We start from the raw sequence: 24,490 nt of genomic DNA on the forward strand, positions 1-24,490 counted from the left end.
TTGCTCAGCTCATTGCACTCACTCAGATTTTCACTAGAGTAGCTTACCATAAATTTAAAGTTGTTCTGTTTTGAATGCTAGGTTGGGGGAAAGGGGTTAAGTTGAGTTTTTGTGCCCTTAATCCCTTAGCTAATCTTGTATTGCTGCCTTAACTACAAATCAAACACAGCTTCCTTTCTGCTGCCTACAACCAGGGGTAGTAATTGAAGGGGTAAACCCGTCAGGTGAACTGTGTTCCTGTGCTTTGTTAATTTGCCGTTAATGTGATTTGCTATTAATGCAAACTCAACACTTCTGCATCTGTTTCGCATTAAAACCCTGCCAGCGGTTTAGGGGGCATAGTCCCTCACCATCCCTAAAAGGCTTTCCTGTAAAACATCTGCAGGATGTGTTTCAGTAACATCAGCTCAATTTAAAAAAAGAGGAAGCAGTGTGGTAAGCATATTGTGGCTCTGTCTATTGTGAAGTTGGAATGAATGTAAATTATGCAGAAGTAAAAATCCCAGTCATTTGTTTTTGTTTTTTTCCCCCGGCCTTTATGCGAGGCTGACCTTTACCTGTTTTTACGAGACAACACACCGTACAGCGAGTGTTTACAAACTGGCTTCAATTTGAGAAATTACAGTGGTTTAAAAATGCCCACTTTGTCAGTGTCATTGTCATCATAAGTCTGTATTTTTTCTAATTCCACAGGCTACTTCTGTAAGTGTCCTGCCTCTTTCATGGGCACCCACTGTGAGATCGGCATAAGCCCTTGTGCCTCCAACCCCTGCCTGTATGGGGGCACGTGTGTTCCTCGGGCAGATGACTTCTACTGCCAGTGCAGAGGGCAATACTCAGGACAAAGGTATTATAACTTTTTTCTGTCAGTCTGTGTGATGAAGCTAGACAAAAGCAAAATTACCTCTGTACTTCATACCCATCCTTTTACTTCTGATATTGAAATTAATACTTAATATTAGCATTTAATTTTGAGTATTAATATTTATAGTTTGAGTTTGAACCTGCATTTCTCAAGTCTGGGTGAATTTGTAGAGCAGTAATCTTACATTCATGAATTATGTCTTACCCATTACTTTACACTGTAGTATATCCTGCAGCAGTATAAAATGTACATTTGTAATTTTCAGTCATTTGCCACTGAATACAAATCTTACACACTGCAAGAACACATTTCTTATATTTTTGGGGTTGCTTAAGTAAACTTGTTTTTCAGGTGCCAGCTGGGGCCGTACTGCAGAGACAACCCATGTAAAAACAGTGGAAAGTGTATCGACAGTCTGGATGGTCCAGTATGTGAGTGTGAAGCAGGCTTCCAGGGAGACAGGTATGTCAGGTTCGAGTTCAAATCCATCCAATTTAACTCGCTGAATTATTTAAAGTCTCCAACTAGTCAAGTCTCATCTCTTACATCAGCAGTTTGTAAACTACAGCGTTTCACCCTCAAACACACCTCGCTCAATTCCAATGTTTTGTCCAGGTGCCTGAATGATGTGGATGAGTGCATCAAGAACCCCTGTGCCAACGGAGGCCAGTGCCAGAACACGTACGGCTCCTACAAGTGTAACTGCTCGCTGGGTTTCAGCGGGCAGATGTGTGAGCTCCGCACTGAGGTCCGCAACGAATTCGTCTCCACCTCCTGGAACATAGGCCTGGAAGAAGTGATTGGCATTGTGGTCTTTGTGTCCAGCATCTTCATCCTGGTCCTCCTCTTCATCATCATCCGCAAGAAGGCTTGTCGCAGAAAGTCGAAAACCGACGACGACAAACACCCCGGTGGTTCGAACGTGCCTCACTCCTTCCTCCAGCGACCTTACTTTGACGCCAAACTCAACAAGAACATCTACTCCGACATCCCGCCTCAGGTCCCCGTGAGGCCCATCTCCTACACTCCCAGCATTCCAAGTGACTCAAGAAACAACCTGGACAGGAACTCGTTTGAGGGCTCGGCCATCCCGGAGCATCCGGAGTTCAGCACCTTCAACCCAGACTCTGTGCACGGGCACCGCAAGACCGTCGCTGTGTGCAGTGTGGCACCCAACCTCCCCCCTCCCCCTCCCTCCAACTCAGTCTCGGACAGTGACTCCATCCAGAAGCCGAACTGGGACTATGATTATGACAGTAAGTTTGGCTTCTAGGCGGCAGCAGCTTCACCTGCCTGTGTCCAGGCAGGAGTCACACTGTGTCCAAATGTTCTTTGTATTGTAGATGAAAACATTTTTAGCGTGGGTGGCCTTAGTGTTAAGCGGTCCCTTAATCTGGGACATGAATTTACACAGGAGTAGGACTGGATAAACCAAATTACCGTTGGCTTTCAGTGGAATCGTACGATCATGCTATTTAGTGAAATTCTGGGTAACACTATTTTTAGCTGTCTGTCATTTCCAAATTATTTTCTAGGAGGTTTCCTGGAAAGGATGTAATTTGGTAGTAATTACAGGGAAAATAGAGGCGGTGTTTAATTGGTGCACTTCCAGTTAAATAATTCCAATTAGTTGCTAGTTTAACCTTACAGTTCAACATATATGGACAATGTCATTCCCAAAAAAATTATTTAATTAATAATCATTTGGATTTAAATAGAGCAAATCAGCAACCACTTATTGACTCAACACAATCAACTTAATTCTGTCTCTTTTTTCTCTATAATTTGTATCAAATTATGTTGCTCATTCCAGGAAACCTGCCAGAAAGTTGCTAGGGAATAATGGACCCTTAAAATAAAGTGTTTCCAATTTAATTCCAAACTAAATTCCAAGAAAACTGGTGGTTTGGAATATGTGAAGAGTTTCGCCTCATGCCTAACAGTGGAGCATTCATTGAACAGACCTTTGCAGATATTTTGCATATATTGCGATACTTAAATATACATGTTTGATACTGATTATAAACAATTTAAATGTAGAAAAAGCAGCAACAAGGACAGGATCTCATCCATGCACTGTCGGTGTGCACCAAAATCAAACTGTGCTTTCTCTCACAGCTAAAGTGGTGGACTTGGAACCGTGCCTGACCAAGAAGCCCGTGGAGGACAGCGCCTGTCACCCCTACAACACCAGGGGCAGCATGTCTGAGGTCCAGTCCCTCAGCTCCTTCCAGTCAGAGTCCTGCGATGATAACGGTATGCCGCCATTCAGCATGTTAAATCTATCCTCTTAGTCTGTGGAGTAAAATAATGAAAAGATAGCATTGATTGAAAAATGCAATATTTTATATAACATGTATGAGATGTAATTTTGCGCTTGTTATGAGTTATTGCTTTTTTTTTTTCTTTTGTCTGATCAGCCTGCAGGGTTTTTGCAACAGTTACCTTTATGTTGTAGAGCATTATTGATTTCTGTGCTAACACTGTTTCTTTGCATGCTCAGTATGGATGGCCCAAATGGTTGCTCTGGGGGTCATGTGTTCTTTTCTCTTTCTTTTTGCTGCGGGGCTTCAGCTCCCATATGGATCAAATCAGTCCACAGATCCAGAACAAGGTTTTAAATAGGGGGGTCCAGCCTGTAAGTCCTCAATCACTACCGGTACAGACGGAAGCAATCACAACAACTTGTACTTTGGAATTCTCCTGGGATTATATATGTTTAAAAAAAAGATTCTGACCCCGTTTTCTAGTTTACCTGCGTTCAAAAGGAGTTTGATGACTTACTCAGGCAGCAGTTATGTTCTGTTTTGAAAATCACTCACAAGGTCATTGACTTTGACAGATGTCTGCTTTTTTTTATTATTATTTACATGCATGCTTTTTCTTCATTTTTGTTGTCTCTTTTTTCATTTTCAAAATGTAGCTACAAACGGATGTTTAAAGCAAACATCGAGGAACCTTTCACAAGGGTATACACGGATTATGTTCTCCCATTCCCTCTTCATATCGTACTTATTACCCCACCCCCACCCCCACCCCCATTACTGGGATATCATCATGCTGCAAGTCATCGAACCCTTCATCTCTTACCTCAAAAATAAGAAGGAATCTTGAATTGAGTTTCTAATTGAATACTTCCTAAACGAGTCACTTCTATTTCCTCATTTCCTCAGTTTGTTGTCTAAACACAGACAGGCTTTTCTCTGTGTCGGGGGTTGAAAAATGCGTTTATATCTCCGGGGAATTTCACTGATTCTTCCATCTGTACTGTCAATGGCACCCCGTAGCCTCTCAGTATGTTGTTATTGTGTGTTATCTTGCACAAACAAAACCAGTCCCCCTCTCCACCCCCCCACCCACTGTGTCGCCTTTCACCATTGTCTTGTGCCAGCCATTAAAGCCCCCCCCGACATTTAGTGAAGACATGGAAATCAAGTGTGTCCAGCAATAAGGACAATTAGTGGGATGTGTCGCTTGTGTTGGCATCCCTCCCACCACCATGCGCCTCATATGTCTGTTTTTGGTTATTTTCAAATTCTAAAAGCATTTGTACTAATGCTAGATCTCTTCCACCCACTCTCCTCCCCCCCCCCACCTTTCACAAGCCTCCATAGTGACAGTAATCCACCTTGTCAACTCTGTTGTTGACACGGTGGAAGGAGAAGGTACTCTTTTATTGCTTCCATCTGCCAGTAGTTGTGTCCTTTGGTGTTGGGATGCGAGATGTAGGTTATGGAGCTGCCATTATCTTAGACAGACAAACCTCTTCCAACCCTGACGTGCTCCCTTTTTAGATTCAGCTGGTAATTAAAAAGACGCAAATACTAAATTAAATAGGCACAATAAGTGCTGCCTTCAAGTCTCCTTATTGATCTTTGCCAACTTTTGATTGCACACCTTAAGAAGTCTAAGAAAATGGCAAACCTGTTGTCCATTAATTAACCTGTCACTTTTCTTTTTCATTATTTCAGTGTTTCATTGTCCCCCATTTCATTAGTGTTCTTAGCCGATTGTTCTCTCCTCTCAGGTTTTAACGTGACTTGTTCTTTCTCTCTTTCTCCTCCTTCTCGCCTCATATAAAGAGTCTTTTTTGGCTCACGATCTCAAGAACCCAAGAGGTGACTTTTTACATCTTTGTTTGCCTGATGTTAACCGGTGTTCCCCAGATCCCACCCGCTAACTCTTAACCACTAACCCCAAAGCCTAACGAGGAGAGGGTTAAAACCTTCTCTGCGAGGCCGAGCTGGTGTGACACGGAGCGCTTTCTGCATCAGTGGCCTCATAAGCTGTTATGTCGACCTCTCTAAGATCATTTATCACCCCCAAAACATTCCCATGCATGGCTTTGATGCTGTGACAACATAAAAGAAAATGTGAATCCGAGCATTATATTATCAAATTTTGCTCAGTGACTAACTATTGGATGGAAGGCGTTTGTGTTTGTGTGTCTGTGTCACTACTGTTTGTCACAGGACTTACAGCAACTGTTTACAAAACACTTGAAACCCAGAAATTTACTGTATGTTAAAGTGATTTAGTGAAAGTTCCATTATATTTGTAAATTGTTCGGTGAACTGGTGGAAGGAACGGTAACTCTAGTTCTAGCTTCTTTATCATCTGTAGTTTGACATGTTCCTATGTGAAACTGGATATGGGGGTGAGGTATAATTACTGGCAGGATTTAAATCAGATCCTATAGATTTAATTGGATCGCTCAGAAGTGGGCGTGGCTTTGTGCAATAACAAACTGATACCCAAACACACAACTGTGATCCATGATCTTTCAGTTAGCTACCCATTAGGTCAGGTGAGGTCAGTAGGGGTTAGCTAGTTGGCCCAAATCACATTTGATTGGATACATATATGTGTACGCCGTGTTTGAGATGATAAATCAAAAATATTTGACACGTTTTCACATATTTTTGGTAGGTAACTAAACAAATAACATACGGAGACAGAAACAGATGTAGATAAATATACTTTTAATTTCACTGTGTCTAAGTCTGTGAATGTGTCAGTGTGTTAAAAAGTTGCTTTCACAAAGTGGTGTGAAGTCAAGTGTTTATTAATGAACTCGTGTTGGTGTGACGTTGTATTGTGTTACTGTTGCATGGTGTGGGTTTTTAATATTAACATGATGCTATTTGGTCAGTGTTAATCGTTGTGTATTGGATTCAGTGAGCTTTGGTGCAGAGTACTAATGATTGTGTTTGTGCTTTGGGCTTTTCCTTATCAAACAGGATATCACTGGGACACATCTGATTGGATGCCAAGTGTTCAACTTCCTGGAATCCAGGAGTTTCCACAGTATGAGGTTGTGGAGTCACCCGCCCCTCTGTACAATGACCCGAGTGCCATCGACACCGACTACTATCCCGGCGGCTTTGACATTGAGAGCGACTTCCCTCCGCCGCCAGAGGACTTCCCTGCAAACGACGACCTGCCACCGCCACCTTTGCCAGAGTACAGCGACCGCTGCGACACACTGCGGGCCCTGGGAAGAGATTTGGACCCGGCTGCGACTGGCCCGGGTGGCTCGCCCGGGGTCCGCCAACGCCCCGCCCTGCCCCAGCTCTACAGCCTTAACCAGTACCTGCCACAGCATTCCTACGCAAGCGACGCAGGCGACACCGAGGGCCAAGGTGCTACTTCCACCTCAGCCAACACCACCCCAGCTTCTACCTTGGGCACCGGTGGCTACAGAGGGGGGTACCCTTTAGGTTGCAGCCGGGACTTTGACTCCTCAGCTCTGGACAACATGTCCATGTCTCTGTACACGTCCACAGCCTCTTGCTCGGACATGTCGGCGTGCTGCGAGGAGTCGGAGGTGATGATAAGCGACTATGAGAGCGGGGACGAGGGCCACTTTGAGCGTCTGGTCATCCCGGGGCTGGACTCCCAACAGCACACTGAAGTCTGACACTGGATCCAAACAAAAGTGCCTGAACCCACAGCTATACCTTATGTTAGCCCTTCACACACCACCCACACTGAACATGCACAATAAGTGTACGCAGAAAATACACACACACACACACACACACATACATTCACACACACAATGAATTGAGTCCAAACACCGGGGTTGTTGAGACTGGTTGTGTAGGCCGAGAAGATCTGAGAAGATCTCATGAAGCTATAGGTGAGACTCTGTAGCATCTTAACATCTGCTCAGTCCAACTCCTGCCCCTTTGAGTTGGCAGTGCCATCGCTTTAAGTCACTGTCATCACACACAGTAGGTGGATTGTCTGAAGGATCAACATTTCAATGTACAACAGGAAAAATCATCATGAAAAAAAAAAGAATATTTCGCCACAGTATCTTTGTTTCTATAAATAAAACCAAGCAAAATGTTTTTATACAAGTCCTCGTTTTCAATGTAAATTTAAATGTACAGTTTTGATTTCAAAGTTTACTAGGTTTTGTAGATATTCTATGCTTTTATTTTCAACAAAAAAAAAGAGTTAAATGGTGTGACATTATCAGCCTTACTGTGCTTACATTCACGAAAAAAGAAACATTTAAAAAAGAGAGAAGAAAAGAGCGTGGCTTTTCCGATCACAGTGTACTCGTAAAGTTTATCGTCTCCTGCTCATTTCAAAAAAGGGTCTTCAATGAACGACTGCATATTCTTGTGTTGTTTTTTTTATTTGTTTGTTTGTAAATTTTGACTTTGGAACCTCTTTATTTTTCCACCAAGAAAATGGGACCCAATATATTTATAGTGCAGAGTTATCCATGGACACGTGACTTTTTCAGGTGTCTATGTGTGTGTGAGCAATGCTATGGTCTTGTTAAGGTTTTTATTGAATACTGCCACAAGCTCACGCTTTCCTACTGGCAATAAATTATTCCTAAAAAATATCTCTGCTGTCTGTGTGCAATTATTTCCAACACTAGATTTATGGACAGAATCAAGTTTTTGTGCAAAAAGTGTTGGGCTGAAATATTAATACAAACTAACAGGTCCCTTTTTTAGTATTTTAGTTGTTTAAAATGCTCGAGGTCCAATATTAAACCTTTAACCCTTGGGTTTTCTGTTTCACTGCATTTAATTGGCAACAATTACATTTTTGGGGGGGCTTTTATTGCCATAATTTGATAGGACAGCTGAAGACAGACAAGAAAGGGGGGCAGAGAGAGAGGGGATGACACGCAGCAAAGGGCCGCAGGTTGGATTCGAACCCTGGGCCGCTGCAGCAATTGAACCATCATTTTAACAACTTTTTAAGCTTAATTGCATAAAATTGGCTGGCACTAGCTTCTAAAATGTAAACATTTAATGCTTTTCTTGCTCTCTTATGATAGTAAGTAAACTAAACCTGCTGGGGGTTTGGGCTGTTGCTGACAATGTGTTGATAAGTTGATATTTAAACATGTCAATTTAAGCTCCTGATAATTATGATCGGCAAATATTAAAGATGACATCATTTGTAGCTTATTGTACTGTTATTTTTCAGAGTTAACTAAAATACTCTGTGGTATCTTAAAGTCAGACAGTTACATGATTATTTCTATCAAAGCAACAGAACTGTGGCCAACGAAGGCAAAACATATGCACCTGAATACCGTTACAACTCACAAAGCTTAATTCTTCCCAAAGTTTTCACAGATAACAAATATGTCAGACTAAAGAAGATGGAATCCTGCAGCAATAAAATACATGGAGTGTAAACATCATTGGGCTTCAATAAAGAACTGGAACAATCCAATCCAGAGTGCGTATAACACTGCGTGCAATAAGTTGATTTTAACAATTTCAGAGTTAAAGTTCATGAGGAGAAACAAAAAGGGGAAACTGTGTCTGGAGTTAAAATCATGAACTCCCCAACACATATAGTTTCAGGCCTCTTCGCAGACAGCGCCGTGTGACCTCCCTCCTCTGACTCCCTACGGCTGCTTGTATCAATAAACCCTGGTTGTCTCACACAAGGCTGATAAACTAACATGACCCTGATACCTCCAGGCCCGGTCCACCGCTGCAGTCAGTGCTGTGTGTTTTTTGGCTCTCCACGCTGTGCTGACCTGGTCACAGCTCCACCGCATGACTGACTGTTCTTCCTGCTGGGCTCCGTGGTGAAAGGTGACCTTTTGACCTTCAGTCCGGATAGCGGAGTCGCTCCGCATCTGCTGATATAAGCTGACTACTGTCAAGAGTCAAGACATAGCCCTCCTCAGCCTGTCTCTAATGAATCATATCATGTCACCAACATGTCCAACTGTCTGCATGATAGTGATGCCGATGTGCCACAGGGCTGCAGAGTCGGTCCATGCTGGGGTGCACACTAAATAAAAACTCAGAACCACTTTATAATGAGACTTAATTAGGAGTTTCTAGGTAACTTTTATAATGGTGTTGTAAGTACAGTAAGTTCGGTGTGTGGCACAACTTTTTCATCAGAAAGAACTCCAATAAAGTTTTTTTTATGCAATAACATTACAATCACATTCTGTAAATAGTGGTTCTGCTGTCCAAGGTTGGGCATTTTCAAAATGTACACAGTAGTGACAACAAAAACAAAAACAAAAAAATAAAAAGAACAGTTGATTGCTGTTATTGAAGAACCCATAACATCTATCACTGCAGACCTAAGGGCTGAAGTCATCTTAATAAAAGGTCACAGATTTCTCACTTTCTAATAATCTGTCCAGCCTCCAGTTCTACATTTATATTAATAGTTTAACATTTTGGTAATATGGTGCCAGCTGCCAGGCAACCAATGGACGCTCCAGAAGTGACTGGTATGCACCATTGGAGCCATAGGTCGTCCCCTGTTTTCAGTCTGTAGCTTAAGATAAGCTAATGGTCTCCTGGATCCAGCTACACAAAGAGCTAGTGTATGGTTTGTCTGTTCTGGGCTACTGTAGAAACATGACATTTCAACATGGCGGACTCCATGGAATTGACCCGCGGCGTCTGTAGATATAAAAGGCTCATTCAAACGTAACAACTCCTATATTCAGGCAATTATACACAAATGAATACATAGTTATGCATATTATAAGAAATATCTGACAACAGATCCTCCTAATATTACACACTGGAACTGGTTAAAAGTACAAAGCAATTTCAGCCATAGGAGGATAAACAGGAGGCAAATAGATCTTTCACAGCCTGATAACGTTTTTACCAAACAAAAAGCCACAGGTTACATAAATCTTGCATAAACCATGTCTCATTACAAAGTAGCACCAAGTTGAAAGGTCATGTTGTAATTCCTCCCTTCTCTCCAAAACAAACCGGTCCTCATTGCACGTTACTGTTGTCTGTATCCCTTCTTTTGCAACTTTTGCCCCACTCTTGGAAGTACATCTTAACACATCATGGCAACACATTAATTGATCCCTTATTTAACCCGGTTGAGTCTAACTGAGAATAGAAGTCATTCTTAAGTCATGAGAAATCATTTGCTTTAGCCAAAAACTGTTTTTGTCAGTGTACATTCGTAAATAAAATGTTCAGTAATTCTTTAACTGCTTTCCCACAGGGGGGCGTCGTCAGGCTGCTCCGCTTCTCTGAGTTGTTTCACAGCCGGGGAGTGAAGATGCTTGGTTGTGAAACAATTAGCTCTTGGGTCTATGTGTGCATTTCTCCTCCTCCTCTACTTCTATTCATTTTCCACCCTAAAAAGGCGGAGGTTGCTGGAACCACTTAATGGGAACAGATAACTCCTTCTGAAGTGGGTTGCAAAATGAAAAAACATTTTCAGAAACAGCACTCAGGTCTCACAACAGTCAGTGAGGTATAATGTGGAGAAAACGATATTCCAAACTCTAGCAGTGGTTGGTAATGGAATCACTTTGCAGCCACTCATGTGCTGCTTAATCTCACGGTTGGTGGATCCTATTAACTCCGGAAATGGCACCAGGTGTGTTTCTATTAAACAAATTAAGATTTTTATACCTATTAAAACATTATTCACAGTTCTGTGGGAAAGGAGGCGTTCTGCTTCAAGGGTTGTAGTTATTAGCGCTCACTTGGGAGGCTGTGAGTCTGTAATGCTGTATGACAACCACAAGATGGCTGCATATGACAACTCATGAAAGGGGAGGAGGAGAGGATGACTGCGAGGGGCCAAAAACAGAGGAAAGACCCAACGGGAAACACTTGCAACTCGTCAAATTATTTCACTCAGGGGATCCTTCTGGTTGAATGAAAGAACAAAAGTCAGCCGAATCAGACGATTCATGGATCAGTTGGTATGAAAACCGGCACAGCGCTTAGGTTATGTAAACTTAAACTCTGCATTATTTCTTCCACACTGCTCTGTCTACTGGAGATCACGCTCTCTTGTGCCCCTTGCAAACAGCACTTTCAACTGTGAGACCATGAATTTTTAAGCGTATTCAGTGGGTTTTAAATGGTTTACATAGCTTAAGATGTATCCGATTTTTCTTTTCACCTTTGCAATCCTTAACTTTATCTACACAAATTCTGAAATCACCAAATTTACATATCAATACAATATCAAGAGTTCAAAAGACTAAAACCTTTTCACAAAATGGAAATTGGAAATTAGCTTGGTGTCATTATTATATTACTTTTATGTAGGCAAGGCTATAAAACACTGGATAACTCTTGTAAATTCTTGTAAATAAGATAAGCTAATAGGTAAACCAAGTGAAAAAAGTTATTTTAAGTTAAGTTAGTTAAAAATGAAAGAGTTCCTCAAGCTAACAACTGTTATTATAGTGTTTGGTCATTAGGAGCTCTGGCAGCTCATTCATTGTCTGGCTGATGATGAACATACTGCTGAGCACAGTCAGTTTACTGCATTAGCAACTGGCCCTCGAAAAAAGAATTGAAAACAGATTGCTGGAAGAGTGTTAAAAGTGGAGTCGGTGGTCTCTAAGCCCAAGCCAAAGACTAATGATATGGTATCATTATTTTCTCAGACTTGACAAAACTCCACTAAAGCCACAGAAGACAACTGTTGGGAGTATTCCTCATTATTAAATGACATTCATGTGGAAAAACTGGTGAAGTGCTCCTTTAATAAATTCCACTTCTCTTCCTTTCATGCCCTTTTGCACCATTGTTCTTTAGTTGAAATCTTTCTCCACATTCCTCCTAATGGCACTGTCATTGTTACATTTCAGCTGGAATATAGAAGTTATTCTTGCAACACTCCACACCAAAATGGCTGAACAGAACATTTAATGCAGCTCAAACAGACATGTCGGGAATCTTCACCTCAGTTTTCACGCCCGCTGCCTCTGTTGTGACCCGACCACCTCGACAAGTATCGCTGTCTGCATTGTCTGTGGAGAATAATGTTGGGGCAGACAACTGAGGTGGGTCGATGCCCTATAACTGTCATGAATAACTGAACAGACTTCCAGTACGGTGTAGACATGTTTAAACACCATAGCCTCTTGTTAATCACCTTTTTCCACCCTCTGTGTTTCTCGACACTTCTGTTTGATTCGACTTGATATTTGAGGTATTTGATATTTGCATATTGTACGAGGAACCTCAACTTGCATTTATTAAAAGTCTTGTGCACACATTCTGTGCAAACAGCACATCATAGCTCGAGGCATGATTGATGAAAAACTAATACGCTGTCAGGAACTCTGGCTGTTTAAACTTTCTGTGAGAACTCATAGAGAAGTTCTATGAAGTGTGTGAATGGTATAAAGTATATGGACCTGTTTTTTTTTTTTTTTCATTAATGCGACTATTTGGCTTTAATGAGAAGTTGATTTTTTGGAAATACATGGTTTTAATAAGACAGTGACACTATATTAAGTAATGCATGGCAGCATCTAGCAACTATTGGAGCAGGCTAAGCTAGTTTCCAATGAAAATAGTTGGCAACTCTGTTAGCGACTATACATTTTTTATAAAACTCTTGCATTAGAAACTGGAGAGTTTGAAAGAAGTGGGTGTTTACTAGACAAAGGGGGTCTTACAATAATGTATTTTTGGAAAAATGTAGGATTCAGTATTTTTTTAACTTTAACTTTTTTAACTATTAAAAGGAAAATGTAAAAGTAGTGCAATAACAACCCAGTTTTTTTAAATAACAATCTTAAGCACAACATAAACATGAACTCAAATTTGAATTGTTGTTGTGAAGGTCAGTCAGTTGAAAAAAACAAAAAAACAACTTCAATTAACTCTGCAGGGGATGAGAATCCACGGACTAAACAAACAACAACAACCGAAAACAAAAAACTAATTGTCTGCCTCCATTCACGTTGGAATGAATCAGTTACTGTACTGTTATGTGTTTGTGCATAACCATGTGCTTTGAGAAAACATGTGTGTATGTGCGTGAGAGAGACAGACACACACATACACACACACACACACACACACACAGAGACCACTGACCCCAATAATCCTCTTTCTACCAGCATACACATCTCATTCCTGGGTGGAGCTCTGCTGTTGTCATGGCAACCGGCCAAGTGGAGGAGGAGGAGGAGGAGGAGGAGGAAGAGGAGGACGATGGGTGTGGGGGGGGGGAGCAACAGTAGATAAAAGCAAACACTCTTGTTTCTCTGTGGGATGTAGTGATGACCAGTGAAGCAGCAGAGACATGCCGGGGCTGTGTCGAGACCGCACTCATTACATTACTTCTGTCTCCTCTCCTTCATTTTGCTGACAGCTCTCTCAAATGAGAGAAAGAGCGTGTGTGTGTGTGGGGGGGGGGACTCCTCTCGATACCCTCCTGTCCTCATCACAGTTGAATCTGCCCTTTCCCTCCCCCACATACAGCACTTCTCTCCCACTCCCTTTTTTCTCTTTCACCCTTTCCCTTCTCACCCCCTCCTTCCCCCACAGGGCTCATAACGGCTCTCTTGAACCTGTTCCTGTGATTGGCGTAATGAAACCATATAGGACACCATGCATCTCCCTCCACCTCTCTGTGTCTCTTCAGTCCTCTGTCTTTTATTTAGCCAATGAAGTGAAGAAACTTCTTTGGAGGTATTTTTTAAGAACACGTCGACCTCGTCTTCTCTTTGTTCTGCTCTCTGTCAGTTCAATTCAAAAAAGGTGCTTAATTGGCATAAAATACAAAAAGTACTTGTGTCTCATCTCTTACCTCTGATGTTCTTCTAAAGACTAAAGAAGAAAATGGCAATGTGGCATAAAGCTGACGTTCTTAGGTGCATTATCCTGTTTACTCTTTAAGACCATTTTAGTAAAAGTAAATCCTTGTAGCAGCAGTGTGCTTTCCTAAAAGCACGAGAGTAAAAACAAAACACAGTATCCCCTGCAGATATGTCTCTCCCCCTCTCAGATGCCTGTTCATTACTTGTCTTGGGCTGGGTTACATGTTCTATGCTTGCTCCTCTACCGCTGAAATTACTGATTTATAAACGGCTTCAATTATCCATTAGATAAAAGTCTCATTGCTCTGGATACTTACAAAAGGCACGGCAGGGAAAACAGTGAAGCATCGGCTCCAACGAGGGACGGAAGGTAGATACAGGAACTCTCAGCTTCAGATTTACAGGAAGAATTAGTTTGGTGTGCAAGATTAAAGCCAAATCATGCAGATCAGTGTCTATATTCTTGGTTTTTGTCTGACTTCTGCACTTACATGCTCAAAATTACCAACAGATACAAGCAGTTGTTGTTGTTGTTCACCATTGCTTTATACCATCTCTCCCTATGCTACTCTGCATAGCAAGCGTAACAGAGTAGAATACGAGTGCTCGGAGGGCACAGGACTGCTCGTTGCTGTGAGTTTTGACAGTCTGTCACCAAATCTGGGTCCTTGAAGTAGAAAAAGATAGCTAGACTGTCTACTTTCTATAATGTAGGAAGAACACAACACCGATATACACAAAATGTGCGCTGCGGTTTTGCTTTAGTTTGAGGCCTGTACTGTATGCATTCAGCCCCTGACTTACACCTTGTTCACACTGCCGACCTGAGCAGCGCGCAGCGGCTAAGGCGCGTGGCGGTTTCGTCTGGCACACATGCAGTGTTTATGCCGACAGCGCGCCGGCTACGTGGCTGCTGCTGCCGGCCCTATCTTGCTATACTGAGTTTGCCATACAATAAAAGCCTTGTTAACATGAATGGATTCTGTCCACAGAACCATTGATTGTATTGAGTTTGGAAAATACATTTATATATGTTTTCATTCAAAAGACACTGAAACTGTAGTGAAAGGTGAATATGTTGCTGGTATATTGTCGATATGAACAGATAGTAGGCTATTCACTGGGAACCGCGCATGGCTCGCAGAGAAAATAGGCAAGACCTTGACTCTTTTGGGAGGCGTCGTTGCAGACATAGCTGAGAGATGATGAGATATGCGAGTCAGGCGGGCAATGTGACTGCTCTAATCTGTTAACATGGGTGGTGAAATAAATAGCAAGACATTCCGTCACGCACACGTGCTGCTCAGGTAGGGAGTGTGAACAAAGGCAGCACGTCAATACGCAGTCAGCTACTGCACTGCAACTGGTACAAGTCTCCAGACGCACTCTGAGAGTGAAGGAGAGCTCAGGCTGTTCAGAGGTAGAATTTCTATGAGATCCCTTCAGAAATCAAGGGACAACATAGTGATCTTCATTACAACATATTTACTTTGGCCAACGAAGAATAAAACTCAAAATATTACTCATAAAATGACTGAAATCTTTATGGGTGGGCAAGTTTGATGCACTGCTTAGCACTGTCGTCCCACAGGTTTGAACCTGCCGGCCGGCCGGCCGGGGCCTTTCTGTGTGGAGTTGGCGTGTTCCCCCCATGCCTGCGTGGCCTCTGGCTTCCTCCCACAATCCAAAAACCCACAATCCTCACCCAGTGTCAGCTGGGATCGGCTCCAACTAGATAGCTAATGGAATGGATATCTAATGATTACTACATTTAGAGGCAATAAACACGTTCTCCAAAAAGCACTCAGTGATAGACAAACAGAGAGAGAGAGAGAGCGTAATGGACAACAGATGGAGCAGGTGGAGACTGAGGTGGAGGCTTTAAACGCAAACTGCGACTCCAGCTTGGTGCATCTGCTTGATGAATACAGCTTGTTTGGGGCAAAATGCGTCACATCTGTGCCTGAAAAAACAGGTGTGAAAGCTACAGTAAACCTGGCCCTGTTCATATGCTATCAATGGCATAGCAGGTGCTAAAATAACATGTATGAAAAGTAAATGCCTGGCAGGAATCCGTGCTAACATTGGCAAGCTTGGATCACTAGCTTCCGCTCTCCAAGTAGAATACAAGCTTGACAGCCGGAAGGGTTCTCCCAAAAGAGTAGACGTGTCAAATCACTATTAGCACATGATGAATGCTATGTGGGCTTGTTGAAATGTTTGTAGGCTACAGGACTATGATGAGCAGCAGTACCCAGCATGAGTTGTGAGCTGTCAATGACTCAGTAGATGTTAAAAAAACATGACTAAAAAGTAGTGCCTAATGGGAGTTAATGCTAAGCCTGCAGGCCCTAAAATGTCAGTCAGCTGCTGCCATGAGAACCACCCACCCAGAGGCCTGAAGCTTAGATGCCATTTGCACAAATATGCCCCAAAAAACATTAATATAGTTTATATTTCCTAACACAAAACATGAGAGGGTTAAAATTATTTAGCGGTGACTGTTTGTTTAATGAGATTGTAACATGTTCATTTGAAGCATACCGTGATCACAGTATGGTAACATTTTAACAACTAACATTTCACTGTTATGTAAGTATAGTCATATATAGTTAATGTCTAGTAAGAAAAAGAGACATATTTTCCCCAACAGTAGATGCTGAGTCACAGGCAATTCATACGTTTGTGCAGCTCTAATGAAGCAGCTCAAAATATTTCACTTGTTCTACTGATGATGTAAAAGCTCCTTTTATAATCATACAAAACGGAAATGACTGAACATCATCAAAAGACAAAAATCCAGTCCAGTCTTTCCTTTCTTCTCGTCCACTTTCAGTCCCCATTTACTGTTTCTTATGATATGTTTGCTGTACTGTGTCACTAACTGCTAGAATTATTCCAAATCAGTCCTTTTTCCTTCCTCCACTTTATTTTGAAATACGGCTTTCTATAATGTGTTTTAAATGCACTGAAGATGACAGCGTGTGCTGATCAATGTCTGCTGGCAGAGCAGTTCACTGTCAACAACAGGCTGACCTAAAATGTATTATAGAGAGACGGACAGGGAGAGATAATGATCATATTTTGCATGAATGGAATTCACAAATTATTTATAATAATAAGTTGTTTGTGTCCTAAAATTATATGTCAAAATGTAATGACAGGGAGGATAAAGGAAGAGTTGAAAAAGGCAGCTGAGGATTATTATGGCTAATCATTTTGTGATGTTGTTGAGTAGTAACATAATAATGTTGAGAGGGGCTAAAGAGAAAGGGATAAAAGATGGGAGTGCCCTCAGAATAAAAGCAAAGTCAGGGCTTGATCACTGTATTTTACTGCACTTGCAAATCAGTGAAACATGCACAAAAGATAAAAGGTGAGAACTGAATAACTTCAGTAGGCATTTTTAACTGTATTTTTTTTATTCCAAAGTTGCACTCCTGACAACTGCATAAAGAAGTGTCACTTTTCTGTGCAATATCCATATACTAATATTTATTATTTGGCCATTTATGTATTTATAGATTTATTCTGATAAAGCCAAATAGGTCAAAGCTTTCAGAAAGTACGCATTTCAAGTCCAGCTCAGCATTAGCAGCTGTAGGCATAGGATGGAACAATGTTTGCATCTCATTTTCACAAAATACACAAAGTAGAATAGAGCAAAAGTCGAACAGGAATGAGCTGGTAAAAAATTCTCAGTAATACTTTTTTTTAGACCTATAAAATGATAACGATAATCACTTTTTGCCTTACTTGCAACAGCAATCAATGTTTTGCAAGAATACCTGAGTGACAAGTTGAAAAGGTTGAGAATGATAAACGGCTTGATGTCAGCGGTGATAGATAGATAGATAGATTAGTCTAGTCCAATCCCTGATACTTTTTACAGTATATTCAAATTTACAGATTAAAATAAACCCTGAGGTTTTACTAGCTAGTCTTTATCTATGACAAACTGTCATTTTATGGGACAGCTTGATAAGCTGCATAAATGCGTGCGTGTGTGTGTATGTGTGTGTGTGTGTGTGTGTGTGTGTGTGTGTGTGTGTGTGGAGAGAGGGGCCTGTGACCCATTTATTGGGAACATCATTAACAATAGCATAATGGCCATTCTTTGTATAGAAACTCCTCCTATTGCAGGGATGCTCAAACTATTTCATTAGTATTTAAGTGAGTATAAGTCTGCATATAGTGGTGTGAGTAGTTAAACCGTTAGTTTTTACCGTTATTAGATACATTATATATCATGTGTTAAATATCTCTAAAAAAAACCTCTACACCAATCTGTGAATCTGGGGAAAAAAATCTAAATATCTAGAATCTAGATCATTTAAAGAGTGAATCCTATTCAATCAGCAGCATGCTTGAGCATTCAGGTTGGTTAAATAAGACAGTTCTCTATTGTCAGACAGCCCCCGTAATTATGCAGGCTTTTTTCCCGAGAGATGAACATGTGAAAACATGAATGATTCTTCAAAATGATAATGAATGGGCTGCTGAAATAAAGCAAAGCGAGCGACCGCAAAGCCATGAATGAACACGCATAAATGAAAAGAAGTAGGACGCATCCGAGCCATTGAGGCTGCTTTTCCAGCTCTTGGCCACCAAGCGGCAGTATTTTCCCCCAAAATAAAACCGCTCCTCTCCGGACTGTGTTTGATCACATGCTGGGAAGGTTTGAAGTTGCGGCTTCATGTCACACATGCGTACAGACAAAGTGAATGGCACACGGGCGCAGAAGTGACACCGAGGCGGCCAGAGAGAGAGAGAGAGAGAGAGAGAGAGAGGGGAAGAGTACCAGAGCTGATCCACGGCAGCTGGGGAAAGTCCACGCGAGGGGAAAAAAAGAAGAGGGAGGAGAAGCGCGCGTGGAGAAGATGAAGATGAGAGCCGCGGGAGGCTGTAGTGACCCACCACCGGCGTCTCCGAAACCCAGGCTTTAAGGGGCGCACGGGGAGTCACGGCACGTAGAATTTGGGTCCGTGGAGAAAGTTCAGCGACTGTATACAATGGTTACAAATGGGTCTCACCTGAACAGCTCCTCGCCGGACCCCGCTGACGCCGTCCTGAACCGCCCGCCGTGGGTCACAACAACTTTGGGGTGCTTCCTCATCTTCACTATCGTTGTTGACATCCTGGGCAACCTCTTGGTCATCTTCTCCGTGTATCGGAACAAGAAGCTCAGGAACGCAGGTGAGCAGAAGTCAGGGGAAGAAGGGGGGAAGTGTGCGTGTGCGTGCGTGCGTGTGTGCGTGGCGACGGAGCTGCGGGCGCGTGGTTAAAAAACAAAACAAAAACTCGTGTCACATTTTTTTTTAAAGTGACAACAGTCTCATACGGTTGACACAAACGCGGTTTTCTGAATTAAAAGCGCGTGTCCAGTGTGGTATGTTGTGTTGTTTAGGCGCTGTGTTACTGTCAGTCATTTAAACCTTTTTATTTTTTGACATCTGTCTTTACCGGCGAGCTGTTTATAAAAAATCCGAGCCACAACGAAGATGCGTGTGCTCGCGATATAACACAACCTCGTCAGGGAGGTTATTGTTGTCTTTTTAAAATCATCTCACGGTGTTTCACTTTAATATCACTACGCAGACTTACACATTCGCTCTGAAATGGATTCTACGGGTTTCTGTAGGCTGTATAGACTTGTTCTTCACCACAGCGGCTGATTGTAATGGACAATCGACCTCGACTTGCCATAGCCTACTTTTGAAGCAGACATAATTTCACTGACCTACACCAAGTGAGCGGGCAGCTAAGCAGGCTCAAAGGGGGGCAAAGCGGAGAGAAACACTATAGCAATCATTGACACAGTCTGAAGCCACTGGGAAAGCCCAACGCTCATCCCAGCGCTCCTCAGACTAATGCTGCCCAGGCTTTGCCCCCTATTGATGTTACTCCAGCCTGGAGATTTAATTTAATAATGATAATGACAGCAGAAAATGTAATGTATTACCAGGTCGATGATGAAACTTGTGCCATGTGTGCGTTTTGAAATATGTGCACCACTTCAGGGTGAATTTAATTATGATATGGGCTGTGGATTAAATTGTGCGCCCTCCTGAGTTTGGACAACATTGACACAGCAGTGTTTGTGTTGCTCAGTGAAGGTGGTAAAACGCTCATAATTTAATAGTCAGAGGACAGGAGCGCTGCTGAGGAAACCCAAGAGGCTCCTGTCGTGCTGAGGCTCTGCACACACTAACTGGCAGCTACACATATCATAGCTGTCATCGTTTGGAGGCTGTAGTAGGGTGATTTGCTAAATACACTCCTGACATTACCATTTCACTCACCGCAGAAATGTTAGGGTCAGAATAGATTTCCATCATGTGGATAGAGAGCCCCTGTGAGGAATATTAAGCGTTATCTAGGCTATACAAGAATATGATTGCTTACTTACTGAGATTCCTGTAAGCTCTCGTAGCTTTATGATAATCAACATTTGATAAAGCACACATGCAAGCTCTGCTGAAGCTGCCCTGGATTTGAGTATTTTAATAGAGCAGCTTCCAACACAGCCATAGCTGGTCATGGTATTGCATGTTAAACTGCGAGTATGGAACAAGAGGAGAGATAAATTTAGGAAACTGTATCTTTGAAGTTGTTCCCTTAATTATGGGTAATCACATGTAAGGAGGTCATAATGTAGCAGCAGTCGGAATTTAATCAAGCCTGTAGTTAACTTATATTATCTGCATATGCAACACTTTAATGTTGCATATGGTTGAGCATTACCAGCTAGAAGTACTGTTAATTTATTCAGCTCATTGGACAATTCAATTTTCTTTTTTGCCATGCTGAATTCCAACCAAGCATCCTGAGGAAAAGTCCAACGTTTGAGGATCAAAAGAAGCTGATGAAAAAAACCCTCGGCTTAATTGCGTTTTGCAAAACTGTCTGTGAATACTAACAAGTCCTACGTAGACTGATGACGTGGCACTTCAAGTTCATGCCTTTGAAGCGTATTTGCTACTTTCCATTCAAGTTCTGAAGGCATGCATGACTAACTTAAGGCTCTTACAATTTTCTCTCCAAAAAGCCGTTGGCAAATTGTATGCAAATTGGCAGACAGATATTGATTGATGTAAAAACTTTTCCATTCATACTTTCATGGAATGTTTTGATGATGGATTGGCCGTTACCATTCGTTTTACTGGCCCTTATCTGTGGGAATTTGATGCCACAGATGATTGTTTGAAACTCAGCCAGAAATTTGTCTTGGACTGAGCACCAGTGTAAACCCTCAGGAGTGGATTTTAACTGCCACATTTTCTCTCCACAAGGAATTCCATTTCCTGTTGATGATTAGATCGAAACCTCTTCCATGGAAAAGCAAATGGGCATAAATGTTCTTGCCGTGAACGTATCACTGTTACAGATTGTGCATCAGTCTAACAAAAAGAAATAAATTAAATAACAGTAATGAAATATACCCCTGGCAACCGTTGTGGCCACATACAGCAGGCAGCAGTAGCGGCACTGCTGTCTCTGCAAGACCAAAGGACCCCTCCGTCAGTGCACGAAATGGCCAGTGAGCGAGTGAGCGTGAAGCCAACAACACATGGTGAGCGGTTTGAGCTGCATGGCTGGATACAGAATCAGTGCTGTGAGCTCAGCTGAATGCCAGTAAATCATCTTAAATGTACCTGTTCTGTTGTAGATAAAGGAATTTTCCAAATCACGCTGAAGAAAAAACAAAAGATGCCAAGAAGGAAATAGTCACAACTGACTGTTTTGGCTTGCTGTTTGGCTAGAGTGGGACATTAGCTCATGGAACGGAATGTAATGGTTTTATGTACCTTTTTTTTAATGACAACAGAAGAAAAAAACCTATTACTGGTAGCCCTGTGTGAATGCTGACACAATGCCTTTTCATCTTGTAGACTGTGTCGATTTCTTTTTGATACGACGACACTTGTCCGCTATGTTCAAACCAGAGTCATATATATCTTTTATGTGAAAGAAGACAATACGCTGATTTTACAAAAGAGGTTAGCAGTTGAATTTGCACACACAGTGGCAGATGGAAAATCTGAGCAATCCTTGATGGCCAACTTAGCGACCCTGAGAGTTTGGGCGTCAGCAGTGTTCATAGGACAACAATGGCATCATGCTCCTTTCCACTGCTGTCAGCTTGAGTTAGTGAATGAGAACAAAAAAAAAAAGAGATGTGTCATTTTTGTAAAATAACTGTAGAGAATCTGAAAAGCCTTATTTGTGCCACACCATCGGTTTTCTTCGTACTGATCAATGTCGAGGCAGAAGACTTTACAGGTCCAACAGCACAGGAGACTTAAACAGTGACTTACCTACTGTACTATTCACAGTCTGAAGTGACAGACTGATACCTTCATGCACTTTTATAAGTTATGCTGTTGCAATATAAACTCGACATTGCTCCATATTGGAGCGGGGCTGTCTGTTTTTGAGCGTGACATAGAGTTTATTCTCTTTCAGCCTTGCGTGACTTGGCTGTGTGCCGGCAGAATGTTATTTCTAATTGTTCATTATACCTCTAGTATCTGTTACAGTATTATTGCTCTCAGTTTATTGAACATTTTGAGGCATTAATGCAGAATTAAGGGGTATTTGCGTGTGTCTCCAATTAAAATGAACGTTTTAGGTTTCTAAATATCCATTGGCTTTGTTTGGGGATTCTAAACGGAAATTGGCTCAGCACTGTTGAGCTTAATAAAGACATGACTGTGAAAAGAAAACAAATCCACTTCTGTAGATGTTGTACAGTAGATGTTGATTTCGCAGCATCCTGTTTTATTTTCATCATGAGGGAAGCCATTTGAAAGACTTGTTCTGTGAGAAACTGTAATCCTTTAGATCTGGCTTCTTCAGGGCCACACATATCTGAATCAAGATCGCACGAGTTTTTTGGGTTGAAAAAGGGTTACACTGGAACAGAGCTGAGGGAAAGAATGTACTTAAACCTCTTGAAGATGAATTCTCTTTTTTCTTTAATTAAAAAAGTTGGTTTAAGATCTTTTTTCTAACAATGTTTTACACATTATATCAGTTTCTCAATTCATGCTGTGCTCAGGAACCATCTGCACCACTGAACGCTTGAATGGCTGTGTTTACTACTTATTGCCCTATCTGAAACTGTGTGTTCCCTGCATGGCCAAACACCAGTTGAAAAAACTTTTATTCTAAACTCCAAAAAGAGGAATTCAGAGAACACAGAGAGGACACGTGTCTTCAAAACGGTGGCTGGCATTGTCAAGCTATGCTGCATAATGTATCCTCTGAGTAGAAGTATCAATATCGGATGGCTGTATCATGTGTTCCCACCTCTGATGAAAAGGCTGCCTCTTTGTGAACCCTGCTGTGCACCCTTTGGCTCACACCACTACAGTTTCAGCCACAGCGGCTAAGGGACGGGAGTGTTGAGTGCATACCAACTGTGGCTAGGAAGATGAACTGTTCATATTTTGTTAGAGCTAAATTAATTTTACCCTCTCAGTTTATTTGCCACATCGTGATCAAAGCCTTTGTTGTCCAAAGTGTAGCTTTAAGTCATGAAATGTGTTTTAACCAACCAAAATATGGTGAACTCCATTTAATATCACAGTTTTGATGAATGTGTTACAGCTCTGACACAGTGTAAAGAGAGTGAAAAGTAAACTGGGTGGCTGATATCAGTGAAATCTAATTACAAACAGTGACGCTCAATCGCATGCATTTTCTCCTATGAATCACTTCGCTGGCTCGGGAATGTCGGACCCCGCCACTAACAATTTTATATATATATAATACAAAGTGGTAGTTACTGTATGTAAATACATCGAATGGCACAAACATGCTGTTAAAATGTGTATGTGCTTGCATGATTTTTTTTTTAGCTCACAATTAGTCTGGAAGCCCATTATAATCCAATATGGAAACTTCTGACCTTCAGTTCAAAAAGTCTGAGAACAGACTTTAGAGTGAAGTAGAAGACATCTCGCACATTTTTGAAAAAATATTTGTACACTCTTTTTTTCATTCTGTAAAAGAATGAAACATTTTGAACAAGGTGATTAAACTTGTTTGTGGGAAAGCCATATTGGTATCTGAGTATATTTATATGTCAAAAAACACTCGCTATAGAGTTTCTCCTTTGTGTGTGAGGCAGATTCAGCTATTCTGTAACAGTATTTTGCAGGAGTTCAAGTGGGCCTCAAAGCTTAAGTTTTGAAAGGGGCCCTCAGTAACTGAAAAGGCCACAGGTTAGGGAGTATGCCTGTATGCTGAAGTTGACACAAGAGGTGCTGTACCGTAGCTATTGTATATTTTTTGCCAAGACATTATCAGATTATTCTCCTAATAAAATAAACACAATCTCAGAGCAGTCGCATATTTTGTGCTTTCCATCATGATTGAAATATTGGTTTTGAATTTGATACCACCCTTAGTGTTTATCCTTAAGTTCATTATAATTTGAAGAAAAACACAAGGTAATGCAAACATGATGTGTAACTGATGTAAATGTAATAAGACAACTCAATAAAAGGCTATATTTGGCCAATGGTGTCTTATCATTCCTACTGTTCTCATAC

At 41.6% G+C, this 24,490-nt stretch overlaps 2 protein-coding genes across 9 annotated transcripts in view; both read left to right on the forward strand.

The window, feature by feature from the left end:
* fat1a (FAT atypical cadherin 1a) overlaps window positions 1-7,730 on the forward strand; it is a 74,019-nt gene extending 66,289 nt beyond the window's left edge. For 3 of the 8 annotated variants that reach the window (XM_051386695.1, XM_051386694.1, XM_051386697.1), the window contains 6 exons: window positions 694-847; window positions 1,217-1,327; window positions 1,481-2,121; window positions 2,984-3,121; window positions 4,948-4,983; window positions 6,106-7,730. In XM_051386695.1, the coding sequence (XP_051242655.1) occupies window positions 694-847; window positions 1,217-1,327; window positions 1,481-2,121; window positions 2,984-3,121; window positions 4,948-4,983; window positions 6,106-6,785 (1,760 nt within the window). In that variant the 3' untranslated portion in view covers window positions 6,786-7,730. Of the gene's footprint in view, window positions 1-693; window positions 848-1,216; window positions 1,328-1,480; window positions 2,122-2,983; window positions 3,122-3,439; window positions 3,504-4,470; window positions 4,531-4,947; window positions 4,984-6,105 lie in introns of those variants that run through there. The other 5 variants (XM_051386696.1, XM_051386698.1, XR_007881792.1 and 2 more) reach the window with 4 other exon arrangements.
* A 10,885-nt stretch (window positions 7,731-18,615) lies between these two features.
* The window catches only part of mtnr1aa (melatonin receptor 1A a), a 36,739-nt gene continuing 30,864 nt past the window's right edge, over window positions 18,616-24,490 (forward strand). The window contains exon 1 of the mRNA XM_051386702.1: window positions 18,616-19,127. Coding sequence (XP_051242662.1) covers window positions 18,944-19,127 — 184 coding nt within the window. The 5' untranslated portion in view covers window positions 18,616-18,943. The remainder of the gene's footprint in view (window positions 19,128-24,490) is intronic.

The sequence above is a fragment of the Dicentrarchus labrax genome, unplaced genomic scaffold (genome assembly GCF_905237075.1).
Source record: "Dicentrarchus labrax unplaced genomic scaffold, dlabrax2021, whole genome shotgun sequence".
NCBI classification, from domain to species: domain Eukaryota; kingdom Metazoa; phylum Chordata; class Actinopteri; family Moronidae; genus Dicentrarchus; species Dicentrarchus labrax.